The sequence below is a fragment of the Phaseolus vulgaris genome, chromosome 7, assembly GCF_051622355.1.
Source record: "Phaseolus vulgaris cultivar YP4 chromosome 7, ASM5162235v1, whole genome shotgun sequence".
Taxonomy (NCBI): domain Eukaryota; kingdom Viridiplantae; phylum Streptophyta; class Magnoliopsida; order Fabales; family Fabaceae; genus Phaseolus; species Phaseolus vulgaris.
This window is the reverse complement of record NC_143504.1, coordinates 20,648,975-20,666,943: the sequence shown is the minus strand read 5'-3', so window position 1 is coordinate 20,666,943 and position 17,969 is coordinate 20,648,975. Positions and strand designations below refer to the sequence as shown.

General features: G+C 37.1%; 3 protein-coding genes across 4 annotated transcripts; all 3 read right to left on the bottom strand.

The window, feature by feature from the left end:
* Positions 1 to 1,696: 1,696 nt before the first annotated feature.
* On the bottom strand, positions 1,697 to 6,241 carry LOC137816949 (Cwf18 pre-mRNA splicing factor). The gene is made up of 4 exons (XM_068620136.1): positions 5,670 to 6,241; positions 5,466 to 5,589; positions 5,257 to 5,371; positions 1,697 to 2,075 (listed from the first exon to the last, which is right to left on the bottom strand). Exons 1-4 carry the CDS (start codon positions 5,810 to 5,812, stop codon positions 2,014 to 2,016), a joined length of 444 nt encoding a protein of 147 aa, XP_068476237.1. The 5' UTR covers positions 5,813 to 6,241; the 3' UTR covers positions 1,697 to 2,013.
* A 710-nt stretch (positions 6,242 to 6,951) lies between these two features.
* LOC137816979 (NDR1/HIN1-like protein 6) lies at positions 6,952 to 7,981 on the bottom strand. The gene has a single exon (XM_068620172.2). The coding sequence runs from the start codon at positions 7,893 to 7,895 to the stop codon at positions 7,146 to 7,148; it is 750 nt and encodes a 249-aa protein (XP_068476273.1). The 5' UTR covers positions 7,896 to 7,981; the 3' UTR covers positions 6,952 to 7,145.
* Positions 7,982 to 9,146: 1,165 nt separating this feature from the next.
* LOC137816953 (UPF0426 protein At1g28150, chloroplastic) lies at positions 9,147 to 11,839 on the bottom strand. 2 transcript variants are annotated; one of them, XM_068620144.2, is made up of 4 exons: positions 11,772 to 11,839; positions 11,584 to 11,688; positions 11,350 to 11,508; positions 9,147 to 9,471 (listed from the first exon to the last, which is right to left on the bottom strand). In XM_068620144.2, the coding sequence occupies exons 2-4, from the start codon at positions 11,626 to 11,628 to the stop codon at positions 9,295 to 9,297; spliced, it is 381 nt and encodes a 126-aa protein (XP_068476245.1). In that variant the 5' UTR covers positions 11,629 to 11,688; positions 11,772 to 11,839; the 3' UTR covers positions 9,147 to 9,294. The 2 variants fall into 2 exon arrangements, with proteins under 2 accessions (XP_068476245.1, XP_068476246.1); XM_068620145.2 differs by having other exon boundaries at positions 11,350 to 11,493; positions 11,772 to 11,793.
* Positions 11,840 to 17,969: the final 6,130 nt, after the last annotated feature.

Genomic DNA, 17,969 nt, shown 5'->3' with positions numbered 1-17,969 from the left:
AATATCAAGGTGTAGGAAAAATTTGCCCTCTAAAGGCTTCTGAGTTGTGTCAACAAGATATAAAATATTTTAGGATTTTACTTCCTGCACCGCCATTTTTGAACCAGCACCCCATATTGGGGAAATAACCAAGTTGCCCCCGCCTCTTACACCACGCCATGATGTTGTTGTTGCTGCACATAGCAGAAGAAGAGAAAGAGAACACTACATTTTGAAGAAGAGCAAAGGATTATGGTTACAAATAGCTCTTTATTTCCTGTGTTCTGGAAAACTTGTTTTAGAAAAATCATTTCAGAAGATATTGCATACGTTATGGAAAATTTAATTTCTTCTGATAATCCAGTTCCAGAAAGTTTGTTCTGCCAATCATGTTCCATATATTTCATGTGTTCCAAATTTTTTATAAGATTTCTATTCTAGAAAACGTTTTAGAATGTATTTTATGAATTCCAAAAGGTGTGTTTTGAAAAATAAAATCAGAATAGATAATCTGAAAGTCACTTTTGAAGAAAAGCAAAATAGTTATTTTGAAAATTGTGGAGGTGTTGGTTCAAAAAAGAGGGGTGCATGTAAACAAAATGAGGAGTGCAGATTCAAAAATGGGAGGTGCAGAAAGTAAAATCTGAATGAATATTTAAACTAAATATTAAATTAATTTTAGTTTTTTTATAATAGAGTGAAATGTTAAGGTTTAGTGATCATTGATATCATCTATACTCGTAGTGTTTTGAAATAATTAAAATAGCTAATTCTTTTTAGGATTTTTTAGGCATAAATAACTTTAAATTTTGAAAATACAATTTGTAAATGTCAATAAAAATAAGAATATGACCAAATAAGAATTTGGCTAAGTTGAATTTGTAGAGTAACAGATGAGTTTACGACTTTTATGTTAACTTTCTGCTCTTGACTAGTATGATTTTTTAAGAAAAATACTCTAATTATAAATAATATTTGTCATAGTTAAAGTTTAATAATTTACTCTATTATATGCAGTATTATTTTTATTCAATATTTAATTTAAATATTGAATAATATTTGTGAGTTATTTAATTACTCAATTTAATGCATTTACAAAGACAAATTACGTAATTTAAATAAAAATACACTTAACAATTGTTTAAAAAATTATTTAATAAGAAAAACGTATTCACAAATATCAAATTTCCTTTTGAATAACAATTAGAAATTATTTCAATGAATTTTAATAATTATTTACTAAATTTCAAAAAAACAAAAAACGTTAAGAAATTGATTTAGCATCCACTGATTTCTCAAAGCAATTGGTAAAAAGAAATTGAATAGCCAGATGAGAAATCAGGGCCTCACCAAGTGTCATTCCTCAACACAGTAAAACTGGTTATTTATGTAAACAATGCGGTAGATAGGTCATTTGGGCAAGTATTTAAAAAAATATCATCAATGCTGAACATAATTCACTGAGGTTCGGATATTATTGCCCAAAAGATCAATAATCCCTATTTCCACAATAGCCATAAAAGAAGAAAAGGTGTTTTCTTTTTTAAAAACTCATTTAGACAACACGTGACATTACATGAAAAATAATGAAAGAAAACAAAAACATGGCAACTGATAAAATAAATGGAAAAAAAATATAAAAAAATTCAATAGCAGCCTAAGCAACTATATTTGAGAATAAAAAAAAGACAAAAGGCACAAAAGACAGTCAGAGGAATGATGAATCCCAAAATTCCAATCAGATTAATCCTTGTTTGCATTCAGAATCGGTAATAAAATTCTATGCACGTAACTACCATTAATACAACTATCACACAATCCAGGGACATACACCTCCAGAAACAGATATAATATACACATACTTGTTCATTGAAGGAGAAGTGAATGGTACAACATTCACGATACACCGTTAAATTGCAATGACTAGTGTGTCCGATTCCAATTCTTTATGGGTTAATAATAAGAAGCTTAAATGGGACAGGAGTTCTCAACATATTGCTTCAATACCTTTCAGCTGCCGTAAAAAATTGCAATCTACTCTGCTGTGCCATTTGTATCATCTCCTTCAGTCAATTGCTTTTGCTTCTCTTGTTCCACTGTTTAAAAAAAGCATTGCAGTGATTCCAAATTCATTAGAAGGCACGACTACACAAGTAATTCAGATGAAGGTGTAGTATTTACAAATTAAAACTAACACAGACCATAGAAAAACTAAGAGAAGTTCTGTTATCCAACTAAATAGAATATAGATAAATTATTTGCAATTGATAATACTAAATTTAGTAGTCACATATCCTAGATTCACATAAATGGATGTTAAAAGTGCCTTTTTGAATGGGAATTTAGAAGAGGATGTTTATATGGACCAACCTAGAGTTCATTGAAGAACAAAAGGAACACATGGTGTGTAAACTTAAAAAATCAATATACGGGCTTAAACAGGCTTCCTGATAATGATCCTAACTTCATCTACTGGAATAAGACTTCTGTTGGATTTTAATGGATTAATTTTATTGTTTAGGCCTAAATTATTAGATTCTTACCGTTTGTGATTCGAATTGCATAATTTGATATGATTAAGCTAATAATTCATAATTTCATATAATTTGATAAGTCAAAAAACGATTTTCAATCATGCATCATTGGTGTTAAAATAAGTCACACAGAATCCCACAAGTTTCCGGAAGGAATCCCATAAGTTTCCAAGGGTCAGGTCGTGGATGACACCAACCCAAGTAGGTGAATCAACCATGGCATGAGAACTTATGCTTCACAACCACAAAAGGCAAGTGAAAACATGAGGGGGGATGCATCATGAGTCATGACACTCACAAAACCAGCCCTTGTGAGTTGACGTGATTCTATATCATTGATATGAATTACACGATTCAACAACTCAGATTTTCTTTTAGAAAGTAAAAGTTCAAGTTTAAATTGTTAAAAGAAATTGAAGGAGCACTACTAAGGCCCCACTACTTAGTTATTCCCTTGCTTCGTTATCAATTTTCTGAAGCGAAGACTTCAAGCAGCCACTCGATGTATCCTAGTTGGTTGTTTTGTGGCTTTGTTTTCATTTTTCTAAAACAAAAGCTTAACAGTCAGTCGGTCACTCAATGCACACCTTATTTAGCCAAATATTCCTTTGTTTTCGTTTTAAGTAATGAAACATGGTTTATGATTTTCTTTCTTGAACCTTAGGGGTTAAAGTGTTCTGTCAATTCCTAGTTCAAAATTCAGCCGTTTAACTAAATAATAGTATCTAAAAGAGAATTTACCAAAAAATATAGAAACTAAATACCAACATGAGGTTGCTTTGACTGCGTCCGCAGGCAAGCTGGTATGAAATGCAGTATTGTATTTCTATGTGACTTACTTCAAGGAATAACATGAAATGGCTCTTTTGAAGGTGTCAGTCATTCCACATTGCTTCTTGCAAGGTGGCAAATGTAATAAATCTTTTACGTGACACCTTGCAAGGAAATGAAACCTTGATATTGTTCATAGCAAGGTGCCTCATGTGAAATGAGTCAAATGACACCTTCAATGAGGATGGAACTAGCGGTACAAGCATGCAAGTTCTTTTATATAAATTACTAATATAGTAACGTATTACAAAACAAAAATAATATATATTAGTTCAAACATTATCTGTTTTATAATAATAACATTTTAACACTAAAATATTAGATTATTTGGTTCAACTATTGTGCTAATAGATATTGTTTTCTAAATTAATAACTGTTAAATTTGCTATTTGTATTAAAATATATTTTACGTTAATTCAGATACATCACATGTTAGTAGACATTATGCAGTGTATGGAAAGGAAGTATTTGGTTCCGCTTGAGTTTGAGGGAAAACAAATCCAAACAGAACTGAACCAGCCTAATCCAATTTAGGTTCAGCAATGCTACATTTTTTAATTTTAAAAATAAATAAAAAATCAACTATTTGGAAATTATTAAAAATCAATAGGCGATAGGGGTTACTGCCAGGTAGGGGTCAATGGGCTGAAGGAAGCACAGTAACAAAATGGAACACAGTGGAAGAGTTTGGGCCCCGGTTTGGGAAAGGGAATGAGAAGGTCAAGTCACACAAAATACAATCTAGTCATTGTAGTTTGCACCTGATTGAGTTGTCATTCCTTTTTCTGCTGGTTAATTTAGGTGCGTGCTTCATTCTCAAGAAAGAAAACTATTTTATTATATAAGAATAGATTAATAATACCACGTACCATAAAAAAACTACATGCATGCATTGTTGCATTCCCATTGAAGGTGCTGTTCTACATTACTCCTTACTCTAGCTACATGAAATGACACCTTGCATGCGATATCATCAGCCTATTTGACCATGTATTTTGTTGTTTTCAATATTTTTTGGTAAAATGTTTTTAAAACAGTGCTACTCTAGTCAAACAACCAAAATTCAATGGTGATTGATTGACAATTTGAATTGTGATTTGATAACCTCAGTTTAAACACAAACTTATCCTACTTATTTTCTATAAATATTAAGGAAATAAAGACCCAAATATAATTAACCGACACAGAATACACTTTCATTTCAGTCTTTTAAGTTAGCCTCAACAAATGTTTAGTTTTTGGTCCTACTTCCAACACTTCTATTTGTTTTAGTAAAATTTGTAGCTACTAGGTAGCAAAAATGTCACCTTGTCCTAAACAGTGACTCTATTTCATTGACTAGCATAAATTGCCTATATGGCACACAAGTGGCATCACAGTGGCAAGAACATGCCAGACAAACATTTGGGTCTTCCTATTTGGTAAAAAAGAAGATATCAATTGTGTTTCTGTTCTTCCATCTGTCTTTCCCTTCCATAATCTTTAGCAAGTTTAGGAGATCAAGATAGTCTCTTCTCATTTTGCTCACCAACTGATCCACCATTTTGCTAAATATCAACCCAAAGGAGCCAAGTAAAAAGTAGCCAGCAGTGAACTAAAATTGTTTACCTAAATGCAGCAACGCCTTTGAATACAATAAACAAATTGAGGGAAAGAAAACAAAAAATAAGCGGTGCAATTTATTTTACACCACTATGAATCAAATATCATCACAAACAATTTGGTTAATCTGTCAACAGGAATTAGCATTTACGGCAAAGCTGACGGGACAAATAAATGAAACAGGGGAGCTAAAAGCAAACTCGAAGTTTTCCAGCATTAATCAATAGTTGGCAAGTATTTGCAGATGGCATAAAGATTCATGTCATGAAACAAGGTGTCATAGAAAATCAACAAGACAAAGAGAAAGTACCCATGAGTTGATAGAGAGCCTTCTGAGTTCGCTTCTCCAGCTTATCAAACTTCTTCTGCACATCTCTCCGCAGGTCCCAGTTAGGTTTCTTCGGGGCAATATTCAGAAACGGATCCTATTTTTTTATATAAAAAAAATACATATTACAAAACGAAGAGACAGAGAAAAAAGATGACGGATTCACCACGGAGTACGCAGTAGTGTTGTACCTCCTGGACCTGAGGTTCGGGTGGAGGCACATCGACAGGGTCCTCGAACTTGGGGAGCACCGCAGGGGCAAGCTTCCCTTCCTGAAGGTTCTTGTCATGAGGAACGTAGTTACGAAACTTCATTCTGCAACGCAATTTCAAGAACCGTGAGTATTTTTTGTGTATCAGAGAAAGAGAAGGCAACGAAGGTAGATAGATATTAACTCCTGTTGTTGATCTTCTTCTTCACCATCGTCGTCATCCTTTGGTTCGGGAGCACTGGACAACTCCTGAGCGGCTCTGAGAGCTAGCAATCTCTCGCGACGGGACGCAACGCTTTGCTCGATCGAATCCTCTTCACTACCCATTTTTTCCCTCAATCAAAATTTCTTCTACTCTATCTCTCTGTATTTACGTATACACGAACCCTAATCCTTCTTCTTTTACTCTATACACACGCACACAAAACCCTAATCCTTCTCCACACTCACAACTTCACCTCCTTCAAATTCAATAGCCAATCTCTCACCCAGTGCCTACTGTTCAATACCTGTCTTCGTTTTTCCTTTATACCATGTTTTATTTGGATTTTATTTTATAATTTAAAAAAATGTGATACATAAATTATATTTTCAACCTATAAATATTAATATAAATAAATGTAACACAAGGTTGCTTTTATTATTAATATTTCTATAAAACATTCAAAATTAATTTTAAGATAAATATGAAACATAGTAATTTAAATAAATATGAAATACCAGCATGAATATCAACTAGGTTAACTTGAGAGTAATAATTTGAATAATTTGCATGATTTTTTTTAAGTATACATTTGGTAGTATTTTTTGTATATATTAAAGAATAATCAACTTGTAGTCATTTTTTTGGGTGCATTTTGGAACAATTTTTTTTGCATACATCTAGTAGTTTTAAATTGGTTAGTGTGCTCAATCTTTCACAAATAAAATATTGAATTTGAGTGTTGTGTAACACTTATTCAGAATTAATCCACTAATGTAACATTTTTTCAATTTTTTTAATTAAGTTTCAAATGAAAATTTTTTCCCTTTTATATAATTATTTATCTTATTTCTAAAATTATCTTAAATATACCAAACATATTTATGATATTTGTAACTTTTTTTTTCTCATTTACCAGCATTTAAACACTGTTAGTAGGACACAGTCCTCCAACTGTTACCATCCAAACCAAGAATGCAAGTATATTTGTAACATTTTATGTCGTAGTTCTTTACTCTTTTCTCTTCCTTCAATCCAATCCTTCATTTGGAGGAAGTTTGATTAATTCATGCCGTTTCTGTGTTTTTTTTTTGTCTTAAATGGGTGATTTTGTCGCACATTCTTGTCACCGAATATACTGTCAAAATCAAAAACGATAAAAGATAAAAGATAACAAAACAATTGTGTAGAACTGCTGCAGAGTAGAAGTGTAAGAAACATGAAAAATGTTTGATGGACACCCCATGCTGATACACACCCGCAAAGAGGAAGGAAAAAAATACTGAGATAATAGCTGATGATATAAAAATAAATCGGGTGTTCGTTTGATGGAGTATCCAAAATCTAGAACTCAAAAAGTATTCATGAAAGAATTAAAAGTCTTCCAATCAATCTTAAAAGCAAAAAAAGAATACAAACAAATGAGATGAAGCAAAGCAAAGTCTCTCATAATGGAAATCAAAGTTTCATTCTGAATTTGCAGTTGCTAGCCTTGATGCTTATGAGATTATTAGATGATAAGCTATCCACCACCAACAGGCATTCTCCCAAGACTTTGACCTTCATCAGCTTCAACCTCCCAAGTTTGATGGCTATTGGTGCATGCACCTTCAGATCCAATGGAATGCGTCCTGTCTGCTGTTGTTGCTGCAGTGCCGTCATTAAGGTGCTTCCAGACTGCACTTGACCACTCAAGGACACATTGAGCACTGTTTTGTTCTGGTGACCTTGGTAGAACTGGGGCAGTGACCCTTCACAAAGCCTTGTGTTTGTGTACCACACACTTATCTTTCCACCCTTTTCATAGTAGATGCCAATCTTCTTGTTTGGGTTGTTTGCTGTGATCTTCACATCAAACTTTGCATACAGACTCATGTCAAAGTTAAGCCTCAGATCACTTATCCTGAGTGTGTCAACTGAGTAATCTGGAAGTTTTGGTTTGAAGACTAGGTAAAGGATTCCAATAGTTGCAGCCAAGATAACGAGGAGGAGAACAAACAAGCTTATTGTCCAACACATGCACTTGCAGAAGCAGCTTCTTTTCCGTGGTTTAGAGTATACTGCTGGCACAGAACGTAGCAGGGGAGGATGGTGTAAAGGGATACCCTTTTCTGATCTTGAGGAGCCGGGAGGTACCAATGGGGTTGTTGGGGGAGGTGGTGCTTCCCCTTCCATAGGGTGGATCCTCAGTCTCTGATGATCTGCCATTAATACAAATTTACTGAGGGCTGTTCTCTCTCAAATTTTATGATAGCAAGCACAGTTTTATTTCTAGCTCCTGTTGCCCCTATATACACGCTTATTTGACTTTTAAATATAAAAAATGTTATTGGAAGTTGGATTGATTGGCCTGTCAAAAGGTACGGTGGTGTGGTTACCTTCCTCACCTACAAACTGCTTGTTATTTACCGAAATAGATCAGTGGTAGTTCATCTACATATTGACACTGCTATATTGCATTGCGTCAGATACAAGAGTTGCTTTTCACATTTTGTTTCATCGACGACACCTGTAAAGATGCAGGTTGACAGATACGTGCGCAGTAAGCCATAAGAACGGTATACAAACTTCACACCTTTATAATTTTTGTATTATTTAATTGTATGATTGGTCTTACTAGAATTTTTACACTTTACTGATATTGCCACAATGCGTTATGCACCAAGCATCATCATTTCGACAGTAAAAAATGCATGGCAAGAGCTGGTAATTCTTGCCACAAATGAGGAGATAGACGTATTCACGTCCTTTCAAACTTGCTTGGCAATGAAAGAAACCTTACTTGCACATTAAGGCTACTTTTTCACACTTTACAAAAAGGACATTATGGTATATAGGTAAATACAATTAGGTCTTAACAAAACTTAACCAAGCTATTAGTTGACTTCAATTGGGGTCTTAGGATGTTCCTTGAAACCAAACAAAGAGTGTATACAACTACGAATATACGGAGGTAGTTTGTATTGCATGCCCGTTGCAATTAGGAATTATATTGGTTAAATAAAAACAAGTTTATTCAGCGCAACTCCTAAGCTTGTGTTTGAATTTATTGTGTAGACCATAATTGCCTTTAAATGAGGCCACCTCTGACTTAGTATTGAGAAACTTTGTATATATCTCTAACAATTTTTAAAATGCAGACCTCGTGCGCAGAATTCTCAAGAAATTAAATACATCTTCAGCAAACTCCTTCTGAGACTAACCTACAAGACTAAACAACTTTACCATTATATCAAGATAAAGATAGGCAAAAAATAATTTGGAAGTTGTATATCAGGTTAAAACAAATGGTGTCCGATTATCAATAATGTCAAGCATAATTTGTATTTGATTTCTAAAAAAATACTTGAGGATAAAATTTAGCTGGCATAACAATAGACAGAGACTTTATGATACCCGAACAACCCAGTTACCACACCAATTCGAATGCGAAAATCAACCATCTTTAATGGAAGAAGAGACAGGAACAGAGATGTTTTCCTTTTCACATATGTAGATCCAAATATTATAATTCATGACCAATTGAACCAATTTCCATTGCAATGTCAGCATAATAATCCTATGCAAGTTTTATAAAATTTGTGTACAGAAGAAACAATTGCATTTGTTATTCAATCTGAATCTCTAGTGGAGCAGCCTCAGTTGTTGACTCCTCTGTATTCGAACCTTCTTCGCTAATACCTGAAGCTTCCACAGTCCTAGTAACCCATTCCTTGAGAGGCTCCTCATTCAAATCTAGCCTTAAAATACCCGCAAACATTCCACCCAAAAATGCCACTGGTTCCTGCAATTATAGCAATGACAAAAGGTGATAAAAGCACGTCAAATTTTCAATCCAATAGAAGGCCTTTTCAGCCTACAGTATTGTGACAAAATTCAAGTTAATTAAAAGTCAGAAGTCAAGGAATACTAACAGGTAAAAGTCAGAAGTCAAGGAATACTAACAGGTAATCATTTGAGTTGAGGTTATTGGCGGTAGGATTTTAGCAAAGTAATAAGTTTCATTATTTCAAGTTAGCAACATAAAATCAACTTTTTATTGTATTTTTTTGTGGATAAAAAAGAAAATCAATAAAATATTAACCCATGAACTGGGCAGGAATTCGATGCTTTCGCAATAAATTGCATCTCAGCTCTGTCATAAAATTTACTCAAACACAGGAGGCATGTTCATGAAGGCATAAATTGCATGGGTTTATTTGGAGAAAACTTCTCCATAAACACTTATAGAAGAAAAAACAATCAAGTTCTCTCTAAGCAAAAATTAGCACATGCATGAAATAAAAATCAGATTTTGGAGAAGCTAATAAGAAATAGCCTGTACAAATTAGTTCATGCAAATGCTAATTTTAGCTTATAAAGAATTCAATTTAATTTTACTTTCTTATTTGTCCTCCTAAAAGCATTTATGGAAAAATTTCTCCAAACTGATCCCATATGCAATATTACAAATAATCAACATTACAACAAGTTCATATGTGAGTTATTGACAAAAAAACACAAAAGATTGAGCACTGGAAAACCTTTGTCCTCTACTTACAGACATAAAAACGCAGAACTACATTTAAAGATCAATCGAATTGATAAAAGATAAATGTAATTAATAGGGAAAGGTCAAACAAGCCTTTCCACAGAGGAAAAAAATAGACAAATCATTTGCTTTTTTTTTTTTCAAAATAAGTTGTCATTCTGTTTATGTTAGGACTGCCTATTTTTTTGACAGCAGAATCTCTATGTATACTTGACATATATTTCAGCATCCAAAAATGCTCATGCTCAAATTAGAAATGTCAGTTTCAATTATCCACCAAAAAAAAGATTTCCATCACATTAAGTGGTTTACTTATGTGATTCAAAAATTAGAAAAGACGATACTGGTATGATACCGTAAGATGGAGAAACAACTGTAAAGAATCGCATACCGATGTAGAGATAATTTAATCAGCACATGTAGCAGTAGTATACAGAAATCTATTTAATTGATAATTGAATGTCATATTTCCAATAGATTGGCGTAAACTTGCTTGAAACTTCGCTACAAAAACCTCCCACCACCAGTGTTAGCTATTGCTAACTCATTTGTTTACGGACCAGTGATAAAAGTGTTTAAAATATGAGCAACAATTAAGCTTAACCCGACTTCTGATGTTGGAAGCAAAGGTCACATGACACAACTCTGGAATAACATGTTAGTTCTTTTTTATAATCATGCCATATAGTCCCACCAGTAAACCACAAACATTCAACAAGATAGTAAAATGTAAGCACAGTTTGAAATCCCAAACGTATTTTACAGGGCTACCCATGGTGTTAAGAGATACTTCTGTATTTGTTCGAAAAATCTTGCACACTTTGAAGTCTAACTAAGGTAGTGTATCCCTCTTCCTCGCAGTAACAGACATTTCTAAACTCAGTTGCAGATGAAGATGGCTCCTCTAAGAGTGTCCATGCATTCTTGATTTAATCTAAAGTGCATTTCGATCGTAACATATTAAATCTGAAGAGCAGATTCACCTTTCCTTTTTCATTTTAAAGTCAAATTCACTTAAAAAAAGTTTTTTTTTTTTTTCATTTCATACATGCTATCCTACGTGTCATGAAATCGTAACAGCAAATGAAAACACTGTATCATGAGGAAAATTGAGATTATATTCTCTAATACCTTGAGAGCGTCTTTGACGATGGGGTCTTGTACAGGATTAAAGAAAAAGGCTTTAATCCCATTTCCATTCCTTTTCCCAGTTCTAGGGATGGTTCTGCTGATTCCTCCTATGCTTGGTCCATGTGACAATAACCTAGCTTCTTGCTTCAATTTCAAGCACTGTGGGTTAAATTAATGAGAGGGAAAATGAGGAATTGAGATGGAACGGAAGAATAGAGGAAGAAGATAACGAACCTGAGCAGATGGCAGCGACAGCAGAGGAGAATGAAGGAGAGACATTGTTATGCTTCCTCAGCTTCAACACAATGGATTCCACTTCTCTACCAACTGAAATTTTCTCTACAATTAAGAAAAATAAAGTTCAGAAATGCTAATTTTCTATATCTATTTATCTACAAAACACGATATTTTTTAGTAAATACTCGAATTTGTCTTGAAAACAAAAATAGTGCATTGTCTTATGAAAATAGGTCTTTGTAAGTTTTTTATCAGATAAAACATGAAAAAATTATCTTTGTATACGAATATCCAATATTAATAAAAAAATATTTATATGTAAATTTTAATCAACAATTTATTACTCAGCATATTTATTTTTCAAGTACCAATTTGGATGTGTAATAATCTCCTTTTGTCATATGAAGCATTTTAGAACACATGACCTAACTCCATCAGTGATAAAGAACATTACTAAAAGGCTCTGTTTTTATTTTTATTTTTTTATTAGTAAAGATGTTTCTCGAAGAAACAATATACGGAAAAAAATATGTTAATTTTTTTTCTTCATATAAATGCTATTAGGTATTGTATCATTCTAACCTCCACGATCACCTATAACCTATGTGGCATAGAAACCAACACAAACATTAATACGACACAGACACATACATGAAAATATGTATAATCTTTAAAATGTAAGACACGGAGACACGGATTTATATATTATATAATTATATAAATTGATAATAAAAATTTATGTACACAAATATGTTTCAGATATTTTTTCGGAGCAGAAAGATGTTTTTTTATGACTGGTTCAAAATGATTTGTTCCTTATTTTTATAATCATAATAAAAATTTATATAATAAGTTTGAGTTTTTAGAAAATTAATGTATTTCTCTTTTTTAAAGTTGTGTAAGAACCGTGTTATGATTATTAAAAATCCAACAACTATTTTTGAATTGGATACGTGTGTCCACATGGACACGTCATTTAAGAGGAGTATTCGAGCCTCACCAATAGTCTATGGGATGAACCTCTTGCTAAAAATATTAAACTTAATAAAATATATTAATATGTAGGCAAAGACTCGGTTACTCGCCAACCAAACTAATACTAGGGATAGTATTTGAGAGGATCAGATTCTGTGGTTACAAATGGAATTGTGGGAATTACATGTCATATATTCTCGGAGTAACAAAATAAATGGAAGCATAACTTTCTAGAACTCCAAACATTCCTTTCTCTTAAAGTTATCGAAGTTCTTGTACATAGATTGTTTTTAGAAAAATATGTTGAAATTCACTTTTTATAAGGCAACACAACTCAATCAAAGAGGAGACTTGAAATCTAAATTTTAAACTCTAAACATTTTGAACTCTTTGGTTTAAAGTTACTTTATTTTTAAATCAGAACATATTGATGTTTACGGTGAGATTTGGTAAAACTTTTTCTATCTCTACAAGACGAAATCATAAAAAGTCATATGAAACCAAAAACAAAATGTTCAACTCGAGGAGGATGACCATGTCACCACACTACAACAAATCTTTGACACCATGAGAGATTTGCAGTAGGAGAATGCATAAGCTAGAAGAAGAACATAAGAGGTTCAAGTAGAGCAAGAACGACTACTTGAGAAGTGGAGTTGTCACTCCATCTAATGGAAAAAGCTTTAAAAGCACATGAAAAGCCACAAAAAATCAATGAAGAACTACAACAAGTCATGCATAAACAAATGACTCGTCAAGGACACTGATGAAAACCATCCAACCACAAACACCCACAAAATAAGGAGGATGAAGACCTAGAGTTTGTCTAAACTTTTTACTTGCACATACAAGTCTAACTGGGTTTTTGTCTATCTTTTGTAGGTTCACTAAAGAGAACAACTCTAGGATGAAGAAATGAATAAAACATATCAAAGAAGACCTCAAAGTTATCCCAACATCAACTAGATTAAAAAACTCAGGTAGAAAACAAAAAGATCCCTCAACTCAATTTTGAGTATCCCTATAGTCCACTTCTTCCCCATACTACAAGGGAAAGGGAAAATGAAAAAACTACCATTAAAGCAGCCCAAGCAATACAAGCATTGATCCGACGAATACAAGAAAACTGAGCCTCAATTGACTTCAGAGGAGACAAGTCAACATCTTTTTGGGGCTGAGCTTTAGTTTCTTTAAGTGTATAAAGTAGTTTAGTATATCATGGACCATGTATTGGGCCTAGTAGCAAATAATAATTGGGCCTTGTATTTTGGGCCAAGTATAATAGGATTTTGGGCCTTGTATTTGTGCCAAGTGAAAAACAGGGTCAGAATATGATGTCATAAACCATCTAGGTTACATTTGGTCTTCTTTAAGCCTAATGTAAACCCTAGATGTCCAAGAGGACATGCACACAAAAGAAGGACGAAATTAACATGTGCTACACATGAGAGAAAGCATGGAGGGTGTGACTAACCACATGGCACTTCCTCAATGGAGAGGTTTTGCACTAATGAAGAGGTGAGACACTTGTCAACCTTTCATTTGAGAGGATCAAGGCACATGGAAAGCATGGGCTCCACTTGGCACATTTTCATTGCCTCTTGTAGATCTAGGATTATAATTTGAACTTGTGAATTTTGGCTCTCTTTTGGGTTGATCCTAGCACTAAGTGTGCTAGCCTTTTGTAAAATTAGCTTGGAATTGATTAGTGTTATGCTACCAAATTGTAGCCAAAACACTTGCCTAAGGGTAGTCTTCTTCTTAGCCTCCCCACAAACATTTCCCAGTGAATTGGCCTAACCTTTCACTAGGCTACTTCCACTTCTCCACTCTAAATTATTGGCTCATTGTTTCACTTCCTCCGTATTTTCGCAAGCTCCTCTCCTCATCATCCAAAGATAAACAAAAAAATACATAAGCATGGAGAAGAAGGCCATCAGACATGCTGACCCATGTCCAATCCACACCAAGCAAATCCATAACCCTTTTCCTAAGCATTCATGGACGAGTTAGTACCACCTGACTATATGATACCTAAGATCACACCATTTCCCAAATAAGAAGATCCCAAAAATATTCTTGATCCTGCCGGTTGACTTAGCGCAAGAGCGTTGCCTCGTCACGATCTTCCTCACCAGCTTGACACCACGTGCCCTCCAAGTCCACTCCACAGATAGCCTCTCTGAGAACCTGAAAAACACACAGTGGCGCCTCTGCGGCCGGTGGCGCTCCGACGCTCAAGTCAACCGGCAGGATCATCTGGCGCCTACCGTGGGGCCGTATAAAAGGTGATTCCCAACCATAGTTTGTGTTTGTGGTGCTTCGAGTGTTTCCTATTCGACTGCTCGCTATCGCAGTCGACTCCTGGAGTCTTCACCGTTTGTTTGGAGTTCTTTGAGCTGATGAGTTTGTTGAGGAAGGATGAGGACAACGCGCTCCAGTTCAGTTGCGCCATCAACATACGAAGATGCTGTGTCCATGACGCAAGTGATGGACATGATGAGGACGCTGCAGGAGAACGTGGCTGCATCGCGTTTTGAGCAGGAAAGGATGCACGAGGCGCTGGTGGCCTTGCAAGCAAGGAACGAAGAGCTCAACAGGATCAACGAAGAGCTGCGCAAAGCCCTTCAGGAGCGGGAGGAGCGTGCGACAGGGGACAGATCTGCACCCCCATCCCCACCACGCAGCTTTCCTATGCCATTTTCCCAAGAGATCATGGACTCGGTAGTCCCGGCTAACACTGTGGCAGTGAAAGCGTCTTTCACTGGGGTGGAGGACCCTGAAGCCCATCTCACGGCGTTTCATACTCAGATGATGCTCTCAGGGGGCTCAGACGCGGTGTATTGTAAGGTGTTCATGAGCACTTTGAGCGGAACGGCGTTGGACTGGTTCGTCAGTATACCCACTGGCCACATTACCACGTTCCAACAGTTTTCCAAGATGTTTGTTGAGCAGTACATAGTGAACAAGGCGCCACCTTTGGTGACTTACGACTTGTTTGATATAAGGCAGTACCAAGGGGAGTCCTTGAAGGATTTCTTGAACAGATTCGGAGCTCAGATAGTCTGTTTGCCAGGAAAGGACGAAGAGATGTTCGTGCACGCCTTCAAAAAGGGCGTGTTGTGGCTCATGTTTGGCTCATCAGGAGCCACCCCGCCAAGTTCGCCGAAATCCGGCGACGTGCTGTGGCTCACATCGCCGCCGAGAGCGAGGTCACCGAGAAGAGAGGAAATGTGGCCCCAACTAAACCGTGCACCCAAGCAAGGGTACAACCTTAGAGGGTAGTGGAGGCGGCGGCGGGAAAGAGGGATCAAAGGACGCGTCATCCTTACGACCCTAAGAAAAATAAGAGCAAGGGACCAGGGCGCCCAGGGAGAGTAATCGCCCCCCGAGGTATGAGTTTGTGATGGGTTTGGCTGATTTGATCGCCATCCCAAACATAGCTGCCAGGCTCAAAGTGCCTGAGAAAACGGCGGAGAAGATTTTGGGGCCAAAGCCAGACGCATGGTGCGTGTTCCACAAGAGTTTTGGCCACTCTATCAACTCGTGTTTGGCTCTGGGACACCAGCTCGCCGAGCTGGTCAAATGTGGTTTCCTGAAGGATTACTTGCTAGAGAAGCAAGCAGACCAGGCATCAAGGTCTCAACCGGCGAGCAGCGGAGGGCAACAGCACGAGGTGCCTATTCACGGCGAGATCCACACCATAGCTGGCGGATTCTCCGGCGGGGGGTGCACAGCGTCGCAACGAAAGAGGTACGCGAGGTCGATAATGTCAGTGGAAGTCTTTGAGGATCACTCACCCGACCTGGACATCACGTTCACCAAGGGGGACCTCAGGGACGTGGTGCCTCACGACAACGACCCTATTGTGATCTCGCTTGTCACGGCGGGAAGGACCGTCCACCGAGTGCTGGTCGACCAAGGAAGCTCAACAGATGTGATGTTTTGGCCAACCTTTGAGAAGTTACAACTGTCCCCTGATCAGCTAAGACCATATGGGGGCTGCTTGTACGGTTTTCCCGGCGACCAAGTGGAGGTGAGGGGGTATATCGAGCTGAGGACGACCTTCACTAACGACTTGGCCTCACGAACGGAGAAGATCAGGTATCTTGTTGTAAACGCCCCATCAGTGTACAACATACTGCTGGGAAGGCCAACGCTCAACAGAATAGGAGCTGTGCCTTCGACAAGGCACATGAAGGTCAAACTGCCGTCTATGGAGGGTATGATCATCACTATTTGCTCTGACCAGAAGGAGGCGAAGAAGTGTTATGAAAACAGCCTCAAGAACAAGAGGTTTGTGTGTCACGTAACCACAACGCCTCCCCCTGGCGTGGAGCCGGAGCGCGAACCCTGGCGAGTTTCGGATGCGGTGTTAGAGGTGGTCGCCGAGGGCGATGTGCCGATGGGGAATGTAGAGGCGAGGTCGGAGAGAAACTGCTCGGAGACCGCCAGAGAAACCGGTATCGCGAGGGCGCTGATCGCCAGCGAGAGGAAACCTCAGCCAGTAGAGGAATGGCTCGAGAAGGAGATCAGCGGTAAGGTGTTTAAGTTGGGAAGAACCCTGGATGGCAAGACGCAAGACCAGATCGCCGAGGTAATAAGTAGACATTTGGATGCGTTTGCGTGGGCTGCTTCAGATATGCTGGGGATCGACCCCGATTTCTTGTGCCATCGTTTGGCAATGGACCCCCAAGTTAGGCCCATCCGCCAAAGAAGAAGAAAATTCAATGAGGAGAAGAGACAGGCGATCAAAGAAGAGACGCAGAAACTCCTTGCAGCGGGCCACATCAGGGAAATCCAATATCCAGAATGGCTCGCTAACGTTGTCCTGGTCAAGAAGAGCAGCGGAAAATGGCGGATGTGCGTTGACTTTATAGACCTGAACAAGGCCTGCCCGAAGGACTCTTACCCTTTGCCAAGCATAGACGCCCTAGTAGACAGTGCATCAGGGTGCAAGCTGCTCAATTTTCTGAATGCCTTCTCGGGGTACAACCAAATCAAAATGCACCCCAAGGACGAAGAAAAGACCGCCTTCATGACGGAAAGGTCATGTTATTGCTACAAGGTAATGCCCTTCGGGTTGAAGAATGCAGGGGCCATGATGGAAAAACGATCTTCTTCTAGTAATGATCTTTGTAATTTCGTCTTTGGATGAATGATGAAGGAGATATGATGAGCGGAAGCATTAAAGAAACTCAAGAGGAGTTTCCATGGATTGAAGTGGAGTAGGAATTTGTGAGAGTGAGAGGTGAGGCCAACTCACTAGGAAAGAGTCTAGGCTAAGTCTTGAAGGAGACTAACCTAGGGAGAACTTAAGAACAAGTAGAATGGCCAAAATTAGGCAGCATTTCATTACTAATTCAAAGTTAAAGAAATACATGTATAAGAGACTCCTATTTATAGGA